Below are 14257 nucleotides of genomic sequence, written 5' to 3'. Positions count from 1 at the left end.
CCAACCCTAACACAACAAACAGTAAAACCTGCTGGGGGGCACTGCTGACCCCCCCTTGTCCGACCCCACAGCCCCACACTGCCCTGGGGGTGCGCAGGGGCCTCCGGTCACACCGGGACCCCCAGCGGAGTCCATGGGGCGTCCCCTGGGCTGCTGGGGGGCTCCCAGTCTGCTCCACGCCAGCCCGGTCCTGCAGAGCCGCTCGGGACGTCGCCCCACGCAGTGCCGTGGGGTTTAACCCGAATCCGAGTCGCTGGTGTCCGAGGACGAGGAGCTGGAGCTGGAGCTGCTGGAGTCGGAGCTGGAGCTGGAGGCGCTGAGCCGCGAAACGGCCACCTGCTGCGCCGACTCGGGCTTCTCGTTGGCTGCAATGGGACAGAAGTGCTCAGCACCACGGTGGATCGCACCCCAATCCCACCCTGGAGCCCACGCTCACCCTTTTTTGGGGGTTTCTTGGCGGAGTTGAGCTGCCCGCTGACGTCCTGCAGCCGTTTCTCCAGCTCTCGCTTCTTCTCCAGTGCCAGTTCCTCTTTCGTCTTCCCCACCGGCTTCTTCATGGCTGTGAGAGGTTGGGTTCAGCCCCGCGCCGCCCCGCCTCCCCCCCAGGGCCTCCCCCCAGGGCCGCCCCCTCCTGAACGCAGCCCCCCACTCACTCTCACTGTAGGGTTTGCGGGGTTTCTTCCGCAGGCAGGACAGCACGTAGCGCTCCAGCTCACGCAGCGTGGAGGGTTTGAGGGTCTCGAAGTCGATCTCGATCTCCTCGGGGTTGGAATCACGCAGGGAGGGCTCCCGGGACTGGATGATGTGCACCACGCGGCCCAGCTTCTCCCCGGGCAGTTTGTTGATGTCCAGACTCAGCTGCCTCTTCTCATCGTACGTCATCGGTTTGCTCTCCTCTTCCTCCTCTGAATCATAGAGGGCGGGCGGAGGCGGCAGCGCCGCTTTTGCTGCTTTCTTTGAGTTCCTGCAGGAAGCAAAGCACCATCAGGAAGATGAACCTCAGGAGTCACCCCACAGCTTGACCACTGTCCCCCAAAAAGCAGCCTGCACTCACTTGGAGCCGCCCCCGCCGCTCCCCCCGCCGCCGCCCTTCTTGGCTTTGCGGAGCTGCGCCTGACGCGCCCGGCTCTCCTCGTCTCCTCCTCTCCCTTTGTGCTTCTCCGATTTCTTCTTTTTCTTTTTCTCCCGCTTCTTTTTGGGTTTGGAAACGGGGCCCTGTGAGAGGGCAGCCAGCTGCTCGTGCACGGCCCGCAGCTGTGGGGGGAGACAGGGGGTGAGGCGGGCATGGGGAGCGGGCACAGGCAGCAGCACCGGCCCGGCTCCGGTCCTCACCTGCTCCTGCAGCTCCGCCAGGCGGTTGGCGCGTTCCTCCTCTGAGTCCGAGCTCTCCTCGCTCTCCGACGAGCTCTCGCTGCTGCTCTCGTCCTCATCATCATCCTCATCGTCTTCATCTTCATCGTCCTCATCGCTGGAGGATTCCTCGGAGGAGGATTTGGACAGGGCTCCGAGCAGCGGGGCGGACACCGAGGGCGGGCTGGCGTCCTGCGGCTCGTCGGGCATCTTGGCATAGCTGAACTCAAAGACGTCCTGAGAGAGAGGACACAGAGGGGTGAGCCAGGTGGGCTGGGGGCTCCCGGGGCTGCTGGGCGACCCCACCCACCTGCAGTTTGCGGGCCATGGCCACCACGTCGTGGTCGGGCGGGTTGTATTTGTAGCAGTTGGAGAACATTAACCGGACGTCGGCGGCAAACTCCTGCGCGTCGTGGTAGTCCCGGTTCTCCATCTTCCGCTGCGGGGAGGGAAGGGGGTGAGCAGACCTCAAAGCCACCCCCACGAGGCCGTGCCAACACCCGCGGGGTCCCCGAGCGAACCTTGATGGTGCTGAGGTCCATGGGGTGCTTGATGATCTCGTGGTAATCGTGCAGCCCCAGCGCCGAGGCGTCGACCGGTTTGTAGAAGGGCCACGCGTAGGCGGCGTGCTTCTTGGAGAGCAGCTCCTTCAGGATGCCATTGCAGTATTTGAGCTGCTCCGACAATTTGCCCTTTTTGGAGGTCTGGTGCTGCTGGGAATCCGGCAAGTCCTTCTTGGGGGGTTTGATGGGGCGGCCGCTCTCGCGCCGCGCGGGGATTTTGGCCGCCTTGGCCTCCAGCAGCGTGGCCGACGGGGAGGATTCGCCGCTGGTGGCGATGATGGCGGTGGTGGTGGGGGTGGTGGTGTCTGCTTTCCGCTTGACGCCCTTTTTCTACCAAAACACAGAAAGGCTGATGAGCGCGAGGCCCGGCGCTGCCCACGGAGCCTCCTCCCGCCAGCACAGAGCTCCCATCTCCCACCTTGGCCACGGGTTGGGTGGGCGCAGGCGCAGCCAGCACGGCCGGGGCAGCGGAGTGCAGCGATTTGAGGAGCGGAGCGGAGATGACGGACGGGTGGGGAATGTTGACGATGGTGGTGGCGATGTCGGGGCTTGGGGTGTACACAGCGGTGTGGGACACAGAGGACACAGCCGGCACTTGCTGAGCAGCTGTGAGGCCTGCGAGGAGCGCTGCAGACAGGCAGAACCGCCGTTAGCAGCCAAGTACCTCCAGTGCTCCACCTGAAGCGCAACCCAAAGAGCCCCAGGTACCTGCCGCCCGCGACGCTCCCTTCTTGTGGCTGTTCTTGGCCACCGGGACCACGATCTCCTGCTCTTCTGGTGGCATCTGGGCCACCTTCTGCAGGAAGATCTTCTCCAGGGTTTGGGCCATCAGCACGATGTCATCTGTGGGCTACGGGGACAAGCGGAACGTCACGGGATGCAGAGGTGGCACCGCAGGCCCCAAAGAATCCACGCCACAGCCCTCACCTTGTTGTAGATGTAGCAGTTGGTGAACATGGTGTTGAAGTCCTGCATGCACTCAGCTGCCCCCCAGTAGTAGTTGTTCTCCAAGCGCCGCTTGATCGTCCCCATGTCCATGGGCTGCTTGATGATCTTGTGGTAATCCTGCACAGCGGATGGAGGACAGTCAGCGCCACGGAGGTGACTGCACCGCACCCCTCCCGGCCCCAGAAGCGGTTGTTGGGGGTTTTTAGGAGCTCAACATCCCCCAAAGCATCCGGAGGCTGACACACACACAGATCCGCTCTCGCACCACGCACCAAAAGCAGGGCAAAGGGGTGCAAAGGGATGGAAAAACACCTCCGGGTCTGGTCCCCGCCCGAGAGTGCCACCGTGCTGCTCTGAAGGGACCTTCGGGTGCTCTTGTGGGGCGCCTACGCTATGGGGACAGCCAAAACACCGCTGTCCGCAGCATGAGGTGCAATGGGGCCGCTAACGCTAAAGTAAGAGCAAACCTATGTGGAATTTACCTCTGGGCTTTAAATCCTTGGGCGCCACAGGTGCACGGGGGGCTGGCGTTTAATATTGGGGTCACAAGATGTCTTCTACAAATTCATGGATGGGAATCTGCAAAACGCATTCAGGGCACAAGAGATTAGGTGAGGAAACGTCCGGGTTCCCTCTAGAGCAGCTGCGTCTCCTCAGCCATACCCGTGCGGTGGCACTGGGAGGGGACGGCAGCTCTGAGGACAACAGGTCACCTACTGGGGGGCTTCAGAGCCCGTGGGGTTGGGGTTACGCCTCTAAGAGAGGGTGAGGCCAGCACAGCCCAGGCACCTGCAGCTGCATCTCTGTGGTGGAGCCCATAGAGGGGACAACGCCGTCCCTGTGGCACTCTCAGGCTGGGGACCGCGGCTCGGGGTGGCCCTCAGCACCCGGGGGACAAATGTGGGGACACACAGCCATGCTGGGGGACCCGCAGGAGGGGGCACGTTACCGGCAGACCCAGCTTGACGGCGTCGACGGGCTGACGGAAAGGCCAAGCGAACTGGTGCTTCCACAGGGCTTTCATCACCACTTTGTGCAGGTACTGCAGCTGGTTGGTGACCCGGCCGGGCTTTTTGGGGTTCGAGACCTCTGGCGGAGGGGGGTTTGCCTGGGGGGTCTGCAGGGCCGGCACCGAGGCCATGGTGGGGCTCTCGAAGCCCTCGTAAAGCAGCGAGGGTTTGCGGATGCGTTTGCCCGGGGTCGATTCCGTTGCCAAACCCATAAGCCCGGCATTTCCCTCCCCCAGAATCCTGCAAGGGAGCAAAAGACATCATGAGCGGGGACGGGGCCAGCGTTCCACCGCCAAGGCGCACCAAAACGGCTCAAAAAACAGCAAAAAAAAAAAATCAAAAAGAAGAAGGTGGCAGCAAACAAAGAGGAGGTGCAGGGGGGTGACCTCAGTGCCCAGCAGTTTCACCACCCTGGGGTATGACAGCCTGCGCTACAGCGTGACAAGGCAGCGCCCACTCAGACCCTAAACTGGAAACACAACAGTGGACACCAGATGTTTGGTAATGGGCACAGAGTTTAAGTGGGAAAGTGATTTAAGCAGCTGGGAGATGCGGGATATCTGCAGCACGAGGAGAATTTATCACTAGGAAAATACGGGGAATGTCGAGTACTGGGGCTGCTTTCTCAGACAGCTCCCAGGGTGTCCCCCATCCCGCCAAGGACGCGGTGGGAATGACAAGGAAGGAAGGTGACACAAGGACACAGCGGCCCCATCAGCGGTGCTGTAGGGCGGGAGGACAGGGTGAGACCCCTCAGTGTGGGGACAGTGCCCCTGAAAGCAGCTCTATCAGCAAGGCCCTAAAGGCTGCCAGGCCCTTGTGATGCTGACCCCAAGGACCAGGGGTCGAGGAGTGGATAAATGGGGGTTGCCCAGACAGGATCCATGGGAAAAGCAGGGCTGCCAGGCTCCTGTAGGACCTGTGCCCCTGTGTCCCTGACAGAATCCATAAGGACTGCAGGGCTGCCAGGTCCCCACATCCCTGAAGGATCCACAAGAATGGGAGGTGGATAAGCGGGAACAAGCAGCAGAAAAATGGGATTCAGTGACCCCAAATTCAGAGCTTTGCCACACAAAAGCCCCGTACCTCTGGTGGAGGTCCACACTGCACCCCAATCCCCAGGCAATGAAGGGGCAGCGGCAGGGAGCCGTTGTGTGCCTATATCCCTGACCCCAAAGGATCCACGGGGATGGGGAATGGATAAACGGGGATTTAGGAACTGGGTCCCATGCCCCTGTCCTCAAAGAATCCATGGGGACAGCACTGTCGGATGCACTGTAGGACCCAGGGCTTCATATCCCTGTCCCCAGAAGATCTATGGGGATGACTATACTATGCACCTCCCCGTGTCCCTGCTAGGATCCATGGGGACAGCAGCCTACCAGGTCCTCTGTAGGATCCACAGCCCTAAAAGCAGGTTGGTGGGTGAATGGAAAGGAACAGTGGGTCCCTAAAGGGCGCCAGGTCACCACGTCCCAGTCCCCAAAGGACCCACAGGTACAAGGAATGAATAAATAGGGAGAAGCAGCATCTCAGTGGGATACAACTGATATCAGGTGCAGAGATTTTGGACACATCAGCCTCATCTCCCCTTAGGATTCAGGTCCCCATGCCTCTGTCGGAACTATGGGGACAGAGAGGCTGACAGATTCCCCATAGGACTGAGTGCCTGTGTCCCTGACCCCAAAGAATCGATGGGGACAGAGAGCAGATAAACAGCGAAAGCCCTGTAAGATCCAGGTCCCCGTCAGGATCCATGGGGATTGCGGAGCTGCCACGTCCCCGTCCCCAAGCAATCGATCCACGGGACTGAGGAGCACATAAACGAGGACAACCGGCAGGAAAACGAGATGCAATCGGCCCCACGTGGAACGCTGGGACACGGCAGCCCCACACCGCCATCCCCACAGCCCTGCGATCCCCGTCCAGGGATCGCCAACCCCCCCGGCCCCCATTCCTGCCCCCCATCACCTACTTGCTCTGGGGATTCACATTCTGCAGCATGCCGGCGGCTGCGTGCCCGGCCCTGGCTCCCGGCCTTCCTCCTCCACCTCCTCCTCCCGCCGCCGCCTCCTCCGACGTCCCCCCCACTTTGCCCACCGAGCAGCGCCCGTTAAGGCAGCGGCCCTCGGCCGGGCATGAGGCGGCGGCTCCGGCCGGGCCCCGCCGCGCGCCCTCACATCAGCGGAGAAAATGGCGGCGGGGCCTGGATGGAGAGGGGGGACCTTCCTGCTCTCCGCTGCGCTCGGAACCCGCCGCGACGCCGCCGATATAGGACTGGGAACGCCGCTGGGAGCCGGATGGATCCTCGGAAGGGAGGCGTGAAGCGGATGGAAGGCGGGCGGAGGACGGATGGAGGCGGATGGTTCAGCGGGAGGGCTCCATCTTGGCTCGTAGGCCCCGAAGAGAGATCGGTGCCGGCGGCCGCAGGCAGGGGTCGCTACGGAGGCCGGGGAGGGTCCGGTGGAGCCGTCCGGGAGCGCGAAGGCGGGGGCTGGGCCCGCCCGGTGGAGGATGGAGGCGGATTGGGGCCGCCCCCCAGCGCGCGCCGAGCCCGACCCGCACCGTCCCTTCGTCCCCACGAAATGGCGCCGCTCGGCCTGCCCCCGGCCGCCCTTATATAGACACCACCTGGATGCTGATTGGTGGGCGGGCGCGCTGACGTCAGCCACCCGCTTGCACCCGCCCCGCTGCTGCCTCATTGGGCGGCAGTGCTCAGAGCGCAGCGCTCCTCTTGGCCGCCACACACGCCACTCACCCGCGCCGCTCCCCCCCGCCCTTCCGCCCGGCACTATGGTTGTCATTGGTCGGCGCTGCCATTCCCGGCGCGGCGATTGGCCACCGGGGATCACGTGAGGGCGGCGCTGTTGGCTGTTGTTGTCGCGCGCGAAGGTGCAGAGGGAGGGGGAGGGCTGAGGCGGGTGGCGCCATTTTGTGTGGCGGCGGCCAACGGGCGCGAGCGTCCCGGGGGCTCGGACCCTCCGCCCAAAGGCTCTTCAGGGGGCTCAGCGGACCCCAATCTGTCCCTACGGGGCTCGGTGGGGCTCCCCCGGCCGGCAGCGGCCATCGGGCAGCGGAGCTGCAGCGGTCCGCGAGCTGTGGGCTGAATTGTGGTGAGGCGGTGAGCCGGGCCCCGGGGATCCTGAGGGGTCCTGAGGTAATCGCGAACCTCAGCGCTGTCCTGGGGGTTCAGTGCCACCCTGCGGTGGCCCTGGGCCCTCAGACCATCCCCTGCCCCGCTCCCACAACGATTCGGGGGGGGTCGGGGCCACCCCATGGCTGTTCTGAGGTGCTCCGTGCCCCTCCTCCCCACGACAATCCTGGGGGGCTCACAGCTACTCCAAAGCGACCCGACAGCAATTCGGGGGGTCTCAATACCACCCCACAACAACTGGGACCCTCAAAGCCTTCCCCCCTCAAACCAATTCTGGATCCCTCAAGGCCGCTCCACACCAACGCTGGAGGTCTCAACCCTTCCCTCCCCCTCAACACACACACCGGTTCTACGGTCCCTCAGAACCACCCCAGAACGATCCTGAGACGTTCCAGAGCCCCTCTGTAGTAATCTTTAGTTTCTCAAGGCCACCCCAGAGCACGGAGGTCTCCGCTGCCTCCCCCCGTGGCAATCCTGGGGACTCGGTGCCACCCCACAGCAATTTCGAGGCGCTCAGAGCTCCCACACAGCAATCCTGGGGTCCTCAAGGCCACCCCACGCCGATCTCAGGGTGCTCAGTGCCACCCCACAGCCGCCCCACGCTGACCTCGGGGTCCTCACGATCACCCCACGCCAATTCTGAGAAACTCAGTGCCACCCCGCAGCCAATTCCGGGGTGCCCCACTGCCTCTCCAAAGCCCCCGCTCCAATCCGGGGTTGCTCAGTGCCACCCCCCAGCCCCCCCCCCCCAAACCCACTCCGGGATACCCCACGGATACCCCAACGCCCCAAGACAAATCTGAGTGTGCTCAATGCAACCCCCCGCGCAACCTCAGGCTGCCCCAGGACCCCCCCCCCCAACTCGCGTGACCCACAGACCCCCCGTTTCCTCCCCACCCCGAACCCCTCCGGCCCCACACGCCAAAGGCTCGCAGAGACCCCCCCGCAGCCATTCCGGACCCCAACAGGGCTTTGGGGTCCCCCCCCGGGGCGCCGCGGGGCCGCCCCCCCCCCCGCCCCGTGACACAGCACTTTGGATCCCCGCGGGCCCTCCCCGCCACCGCCCCCGCGCGAACACCCAAACATGGCGCTTTTCGCCCCAAAAGCGCCGCGCACAAAGCGGCGCCGCCCATTGGTCGTCTGCCCGCCGTCTTCGCCCCCCATTGGTTTCTTCTATGGCGGACGGGCGGAACCAGATTTGATGGACAGCTCGTGCTCACGTGTCCTCCCCCCCCCCGTTGGGTCTTTTTGGTTAAAAAAATAAAATAAAATCATAAAAAAAGGGCGAAGTTGCCCCATCCTCACTCACCTGAGCCGCTCCCACGGAGGGCCACGACCCCCGACCCGATATCATCCTCTCGTCGCCCCCTTAAAGCCCCGTTTTTGGGGCAAAAAATCAAAAAAAACATCCCAGGGCAGAAAAAGGAGCCACGCGCTACGTCAGCTGCGCCGCGATTGGCCGCCCGCCGTCACGTGATACCCCCGCGCCACTCCGACGGCCCCATTCATGGAGTCCGGGCGACTCCGCGGGGTCCTATCGCCGCTCCAAGGGGGGTGATGGGGCGCATGCGCAGTGCCGGGGGCATGTGAGGGAGGAGGGAGAGGTGGAGCTGTGGGGGTGCGCAGTGCTGCTGGGGTGCTGCGGTGGGGTTGCATGGCGTTGCAAGGTTGCAGCCATGAAGATTCACGGCATTGTAAGTGTGCATCTGTAGGGTGGTATTTCAAGGGTGCGCCTACGGGAGTGCCCGGCGTTGTAAGGTGCACCTCTGGACGCGTATGTCATTGCAAAGGGTGCAGCTGTGGAGGTGAATGGCATTGCAAGGGTGTATCTATGGGAGTGCACAGCACTGCAAGGGCGCACCTATGGGTGTGCCTGGCATCGCATGCGTGCATGTGTGGGGATGCATGGCATTGCGGGGGTGCACCAACGGGGGTGCTTAGGATCGTGAGTGTGCGCCTGTAGCAGTGCCTGGCATTGCAAGGATGCGCGCAGGATGCGTACGGCATTGCAGGGGTGCAGCTGCCGGCATTGCAGAGGGCCGATCTCGCCCGCAGGGCTGTGCAGACCTGACTGCGGTGCAGCGCTTCCAGCTCGGAGTGCGCATTGCAGTGCGGTGCATTGCAGTGCGAGCAGCCACTGTTGCAGGGAGTGTAGTGCACGCCCCGAAGATGCCCCCTCGGCTCCAAACCCCAACTTTTACCCCCCATATCCCACTCTTTTATCCCCCAAATATGTAGTTTTACACACAAAACACGTTTTTACCATCAAACCTCAGGCTTTTCTCTCAAAATCCATCGCAAAAGCAACATCCGCGCTGTGATGAGGCACCCGGCGATCTACGCAGCCCACTTGTCCCCTCCTTCATTAATTAGCGATGCTTACTAATTGCCCGCGGGTGGTTTAGCGCCTATTACAGCGTCGGGACTCCCCGCTAGTTTCTTCTACCTAGCAACAAGTGACGCAAGGTAATTGCGGAGCGCAGCCATTGGTTGAGCCGCACGATCGCCGCCTGTCACAGCGCCGGTGTTCCCTGCGGATCTGTTCTGCCTAGCAACCGATGACGCGGACGGGTGTCCTGCGGGCTTGTTCTGCCTGGCAACCACTGACGCGTAGAGCCGCGAGGCACGGCCATTGGCTGAAGTGATTGCCGGTAGCTGAGGGATGGGGGCTGCGAGCGGGCGCGGGGCGCTCGTGGCAGCGCTGCTGGGGGCGGCCCTTGGGAGCGTCAGAGCCGGTAGGGAGAAGTGGGGGCATGGGGTGGGCATGGGGTAGTGCCAGGGGTGTCCAAGATGCGTGTATGGGGGAGTGCAAGGGGCTGTGCAAGGAGTGGATCGTGCTCTGGGGTACAGGGTGGGCATGCACTGGTGCAAGGAGTTGTGCAAGGGGTGTTTGCGCATTGATGCAAGGGGAGCATGAGCAGGAGGGTGCTTGCGCGCAATCAGGGGGCTGTGCATGGTGTGGTTAGTGCATTAGGGGTTGAGTGTGAGAAATGGAGTGAAAGGAGTGCCATGCACTACTGGTTCAAGAGACTGTGCAAGGAATGTGTTGTGCTTTAGTGCAAGGGAGGAGTGCAAACAGGCGTGCATTTGTGCAAGAGGCTCTGTGCATTAATGCAAGGAGTGGCCGTGCACCGGTGCAAGGGGCTGTGAATAGAGTGCTTTGTGCATTAGTGCAGAGTATGTGAGCAGGAGGATGAACACACTAATCAGTGCAGAGGTTGTGCGAGGCATTGTTGGTGCGTCGGTGCAAGAGGAAGTGTAAGCGTGCAAGAGTTGAGCTGCACTCAGCATGCAGTGTGTACACATGCAGTGAGCGTGCCTGCAGCAGACGTGTCTGTGCGCAGCGTGCGTGTGTGCCTGCTGTCCCCGTGTCCCACACGCTGTCTGTGCCCACAGAGCCATCGCTGCACACCCTGTCCGAGGTGCTCTTCTGCCAGCCGGACACGCCGTCGCTGGGGCTGTCGGTGGCCTTCGACTCGGAGCAGCTCTTCTCATTCGATGTCCCCAGCTTGCAGTGGCTGCCGCAGCTCCCCGATGGCCCCGCGTGGCCCGCAGGCACTGAGCAGCCCCAGGAGCTGGAGCGCGACACCACGCTGTGCCGCAAGCTGCACAACGTGCTCACCAAGATCGCCACTGAGCTGCCAATGCCTGAAGCCAAGGGTGGGTGCTGCTGTCCCCGCTATGGCCCTGCCGACGGGTCCCCAGCCATGGGTTCCCTATGATGCTGACCCCAGTAGACATCCCCAGTTGATGCAGCCCCATTGATGCGTCCCCCGTGGCTGTCCCTACTGACGCCGTCCCCATTGATGTGTTCCCAGTGGACATCCCCAGTTGATCCTGTTCCCAGTGATGCTGTCCCCAGTTGACATCCCCAACTGGTGAAGTCCTTGTTGAAGTTGCCTTGATTCATTCATTCCTGCTGATGTGTTCCCAGTGGACACCCCCAATTGATGCTGTCGCCACTGATCCTGTCCCAGTTGATGCATCCCCAGTGGACATCCCCGGTTGATCCTGTCCCCATTGATTTATTCCGCATGGACATCCCCACTGATAGCATCCCCACTGATGCATCCCCAGTGGACATCCCCACTGATGTTAGCCCCTGTCATGCTGTCCCCATTGATGCTGCCTCCAATGGACGTCCCAATCGATGCTGTCCCCAACAATGTGTCCTCACTGATGTGTCCCCAGTCCATGCTGTCCCCAGTGACGTGTCCCCAGCAGTACAACTTCCCTGATGTACCCCCAGCTGATGCTATCCCCAGTGGTGCATCCCCAATGATGTTTCCCCAGTATGATGCTGTCTCCACTGATGCATCCCCCATGGATGTGTCCCCCTGCAGGCATCCCGGTGGCTGACATCTTCCTGCAGCAGCCGCTGCAGCTGGGCTATCCCAACACCCTGGTCTGTATGGTGGGCAACATCTTCCCCCCTGCCATCACCATCAGCTGGCAGCGGGACGGCGTCCCCGTCACCGACGGCGTCACCCAGCTCACCTACATCCCCATGGAGGACCTGAGCTTCATGCGCTTCTCCTACCTGGCGGTGACGCCTCACTCTGGTGACATCTACTCCTGCATTGTCACCCGCGAGAGGGACAACATCTCTGTGGTGGCTTATTGGGGTGAGTGGGGACGTGGGCCGATGCTTTGTGTCCCCGCAGTGGTGGCCGATTGGGGTGTGGGCAGTGGGAGCAACGCTTTGTGTCCCCGCAGTGCCGCAGGACCCCATTCCTTCGGACACGTTGGCCATGGCGGTGTGCGGTGCGGTGACGGCGCTGGGCGTCCTGCTGGCACTGATGGGTTTGGGGCTGCTGCTTTCTGCCCGCCGGCGCAGCATGTGGGGACAGCGGGGACAGTGGGGACATCGACCCCATACTCATTGATATCCTCCACAAGTTGCTCCCTCGGCTTGGGAACGGTGGCAGTGATGTAATTAAAGCCCTTCGTTTCAGCGCCGTGTCTTCGTTTGTCTCCGCACCGGGAAGGGTGGTAATTAACGGGGTTGGGCGTTGTCCCCAGGTAGCAAAGTCTGATCCCACTGCACCGCCCATAGGGTGACGTGGGGAGGAAGAGAAGGAGGAGGAGGGACGGGGGGGATGAAGGCTGCAATGCTCGCCATGGGGCCGACGGGTTTCGGGGTGCTGGGGGCGATGGGGCTGGCGCTGAGCTGCGGGGCAGCAGGTAGGACGTGGGGCAGCGTGGGGTTTTTGGGGTGAAGCATGGGGGGTTTTAGGGTGCAGCCTGGGCTTTCCAGGGTGCGACGTGTGGGTTTGGGGGTGAAGCATGGGGGGTTTGGGGGTGCAGCATGAGTTTTTTGGGTGCAAAATGGGGTTTTTGGGGTGCAACGTGGGTTTGGGGGAGCAGTGTGAGTTTTTAGGGTGCAACATGGGGTTTTAGGGTACAGTGTGGGGCTTTGGAGTGCAGCATGGGCTGCTGCATGTATTCATAGTGCACAGTGTGGGGTTCTTGGGGCTCCGTGTGAGTTTTTAGGGTACAACGTGGGATTTCTGGGGTGCATTATGAGCTTTCAGGGTACGACGTGAGGTTTTTGGGGCGCAGCATGGGGTTTTAGGGTGCAGCCGGGGCTTTGGGGTGCAGCCCCAGCGCTGTGCCCACCCCGTGCCCCCAACGCAGGCGCCTTCGTGGTGCACGTGGCCAGCTCCTGCCCGCTGACAGCCAACGGCTCCCTGGGGGGCTTCGACCTCACCGTGGCCTTCAACAAAAACCCCCTGGTGTGCTACGACCCCGACGCCCACATCTTCTACCCCTGTGACTGGGGGCTGCTACACGACGTTGCCACTTTTGTCGCCTTCATGCTAAATTATAATGCCACGTGGGTGCAGCGTGCAGAGGCGCGCAGACAGGCGTGCACTGAGCTGTCTGCACAGTTCTGGGCACAGACTGCACTGCGGAGGAGTGAGCACTGCTGCATGCAAGTGGAGCGTTGCAAACGGGGGGCATTGCAAGGAGTTGTTGCATGGGGGTGTTGCAACGGGGTGATGCACAGCTGGGCATTGCAGGGGGCGCTGCACGGGGATGTTGCAAAGGGAATTGCATGGGGACATCATGCAGGGGGTTGAATGGGACTTTGCTTGGGGACATTCCAAAGCAATGGAGTGGGAGATTGCAAAGGGACGTTGCATGGGGACTTTGCACCGAGCATTGCAGGGGATGCACGCGAGAAATTTGCATGGGGAAAGCACAGAATGCAGCATGGGGTCGTTGCATGCGGAATTGAGAGGGACTTTGCACAGGGAAATGCAAAGGGGCGTCACAAGGGGACATGGCATGGGACGTTCTAGGGGGCGTTGCATGGGGACACCCAAAGGGAACGCAAAGGGGCGTTGCGTGGGGACATTGCAAACAAATTGGGTGGGAAATTGCACCGGGATGTTGCATGGGGATGTGGCATAGGGTGATGCACCTGCACGATGCACGGGGACATCGCATGGACTGTCCCACCAGCCACCCTGCAGGGTGACAGAGGGGACGATCCCCAGCTCTGACCGTCCCCCCTTTGCTGCAGCACCACCCCAGGTCCGCATCGTCCCCATCCGCATCTCCAATGACCCCGACACCGTCCGCCTCATCTGCCACGTCTGGGGCTTCTTCCCACCCGCAGTGACCATCCAGTGGCTGCAAAACGGCCTCGTGTTGGCCTCGGATGACACCAAACTGCTGCCCAACGGCGACTGGACCTACAGGACACAGACAACGCTGAGGGCCAGCACTGCGGCGGGGAGCACCTACACGTGCTCAGTGTGGCACTCCAGCCTGGAGCAGCCGCTGCAGGTGGACTGGAGTGAGTTTGGGGACGGGGATGTGGCACCCGGCCCCCACAGTCCCCCATGGCTCATTCTGCTGTTCCCACAGGTCCCAATTTGTCTCCGGGAATGATGGCGCAGGTGGCAGTGGCGGCCATGGCGCTGACCTTGGGGTTGGTGGCATTCAGCGCTGGGGTTTTCAGCTTCTGTCAGCGGCCACAGGGTGACGGATGGGGACACGGTGCTGGGGATGTGTGTGACACCAAGGATCTGTTGTCCAGCGTGGGGTGTCCCTCCTCATTCATCATCTTCTGTGTGGCAGGTCCTGATGCTGGTTCCAGTCCCCATCCTGATGCGGGTTCTGATTCCAGTCCTGGTCCTCAAAATGATCCCCGTCCAAGTTCTGGTCCCCATCCCTGTCCTGGTCCTCATTCTGGTTCTGGTCCCCATCCTGGTCCTGGTCCT

At 62.2% G+C, this 14257-nt stretch overlaps 3 protein-coding genes across 6 annotated transcripts; 2 read left to right on the top strand and 1 right to left on the bottom strand.

The window, feature by feature from the left end:
- Window positions 1–228: 228 nt before the first annotated feature.
- BRD2 (bromodomain containing 2) lies at window positions 229–5950 on the bottom strand. 3 transcript variants are annotated; one of them, XM_042832558.1, is made up of 12 exons: window positions 5847–5950; window positions 3811–4111; window positions 2841–2978; window positions 2622–2763; window positions 2332–2540; window positions 1872–2243; window positions 1661–1789; window positions 1333–1587; window positions 1055–1254; window positions 654–964; window positions 437–559; window positions 229–365 (listed from the first exon to the last, which is right to left on the bottom strand). In XM_042832558.1, exons 1-12 carry the CDS (start codon window positions 5873–5875, stop codon window positions 235–237), a joined length of 2340 nt encoding a protein of 779 aa, XP_042688492.1. In that variant the 5' UTR covers window positions 5876–5950; the 3' UTR covers window positions 229–234. The 3 variants fall into 3 exon arrangements, with proteins under 3 accessions (XP_042688492.1, XP_042688501.1, XP_042688508.1); XM_042832567.1 differs by having other exon boundaries at window positions 1055–1215; XM_042832574.1 differs by lacking the exon at window positions 5847–5950 and adding an exon at window positions 3344–3440 and having other exon boundaries at window positions 3811–3902.
- A 3644-nt stretch (window positions 5951–9594) lies between these two features.
- Window positions 9595–11979, top strand: LOC122167778 (class II histocompatibility antigen, M alpha chain-like). The gene is made up of 4 exons (XM_042832586.1): window positions 9595–9760; window positions 10422–10685; window positions 11369–11650; window positions 11742–11979. The coding sequence occupies exons 1-4, from the start codon at window positions 9688–9690 to the stop codon at window positions 11909–11911; spliced, it is 789 nt and encodes a 262-aa protein (XP_042688520.1). The 5' UTR covers window positions 9595–9687; the 3' UTR covers window positions 11912–11979.
- A 151-nt stretch (window positions 11980–12130) lies between these two features.
- On the top strand, window positions 12131–14207 carry LOC122167783 (HLA class II histocompatibility antigen, DM beta chain-like). 2 transcript variants are annotated; one of them, XM_042832598.1, is made up of 5 exons: window positions 12131–12209; window positions 12663–12944; window positions 13555–13830; window positions 13902–13965; window positions 14115–14207. In XM_042832598.1, the coding sequence occupies exons 1-5, from the start codon at window positions 12137–12139 to the stop codon at window positions 14119–14121; spliced, it is 702 nt and encodes a 233-aa protein (XP_042688532.1). In that variant the 5' UTR covers window positions 12131–12136; the 3' UTR covers window positions 14122–14207. The 2 variants fall into 2 exon arrangements, with proteins under 2 accessions (XP_042688532.1, XP_042688540.1); XM_042832606.1 differs by having other exon boundaries at window positions 13555–13820; window positions 14115–14206.
- Window positions 14208–14257: the final 50 nt, after the last annotated feature.

The sequence above is a fragment of the Centrocercus urophasianus genome, unplaced genomic scaffold, assembly GCF_019232065.1.
Source record: "Centrocercus urophasianus isolate 14NV4802_14NV808 unplaced genomic scaffold, USGS_Curo_1.0 seq_1057, whole genome shotgun sequence".
Taxonomy (NCBI): domain Eukaryota; kingdom Metazoa; phylum Chordata; class Aves; order Galliformes; family Phasianidae; genus Centrocercus; species Centrocercus urophasianus.
This window is presented reverse-complemented; position numbering and strand designations above follow the sequence as displayed.

Bases quoted from the DNA above. Each gene is read 5' to 3' on its own strand.
- BRD2 (XM_042832558.1), bottom strand. From the start codon at position 5,875: ATGCTGCAGAATGTGAATCCCCAGAGCAA. The intron at 1,790-1,871 runs GTTCGCTCGGGG...CCCTCCCCGCAG, and splicing joins TGGACCTCAGCACCATCAAG to CGGAAGATGGAGAACCGGGA. The intron at 560-653 runs GTGAGTGGGGGG...AACCTCTCACAG, and splicing joins CCGCAAACCCTACAGTGAGA to CCATGAAGAAGCCGGTGGGG.
- LOC122167783 (XM_042832598.1), top strand. From the start codon at position 12,137: ATGCTCGCCATGGGGCCGACGGGTTTCGGGGTGCTGGGGGCGATGGGG. The intron at 12,945-13,554 runs GTGAGCACTGCT...CCTTTGCTGCAG, and splicing joins ACAGACTGCACTGCGGAGGA to CACCACCCCAGGTCCGCATC. The intron at 13,831-13,901 runs GTGAGTTTGGGG...CTGTTCCCACAG, and splicing joins GCCGCTGCAGGTGGACTGGA to GTCCCAATTTGTCTCCGGGA.
- LOC122167778 (XM_042832586.1), top strand. From the start codon at position 9,688: ATGGGGGCTGCGAGCGGGCGCGGGGCGCTCGTGGCAGCGCTGCTGGGG. The intron at 9,761-10,421 runs GTAGGGAGAAGT...CTGTGCCCACAG, and splicing joins CCTTGGGAGCGTCAGAGCCG to AGCCATCGCTGCACACCCTG. The intron at 11,651-11,741 runs GTGAGTGGGGAC...GTGTCCCCGCAG, and splicing joins CTCTGTGGTGGCTTATTGGG to TGCCGCAGGACCCCATTCCT.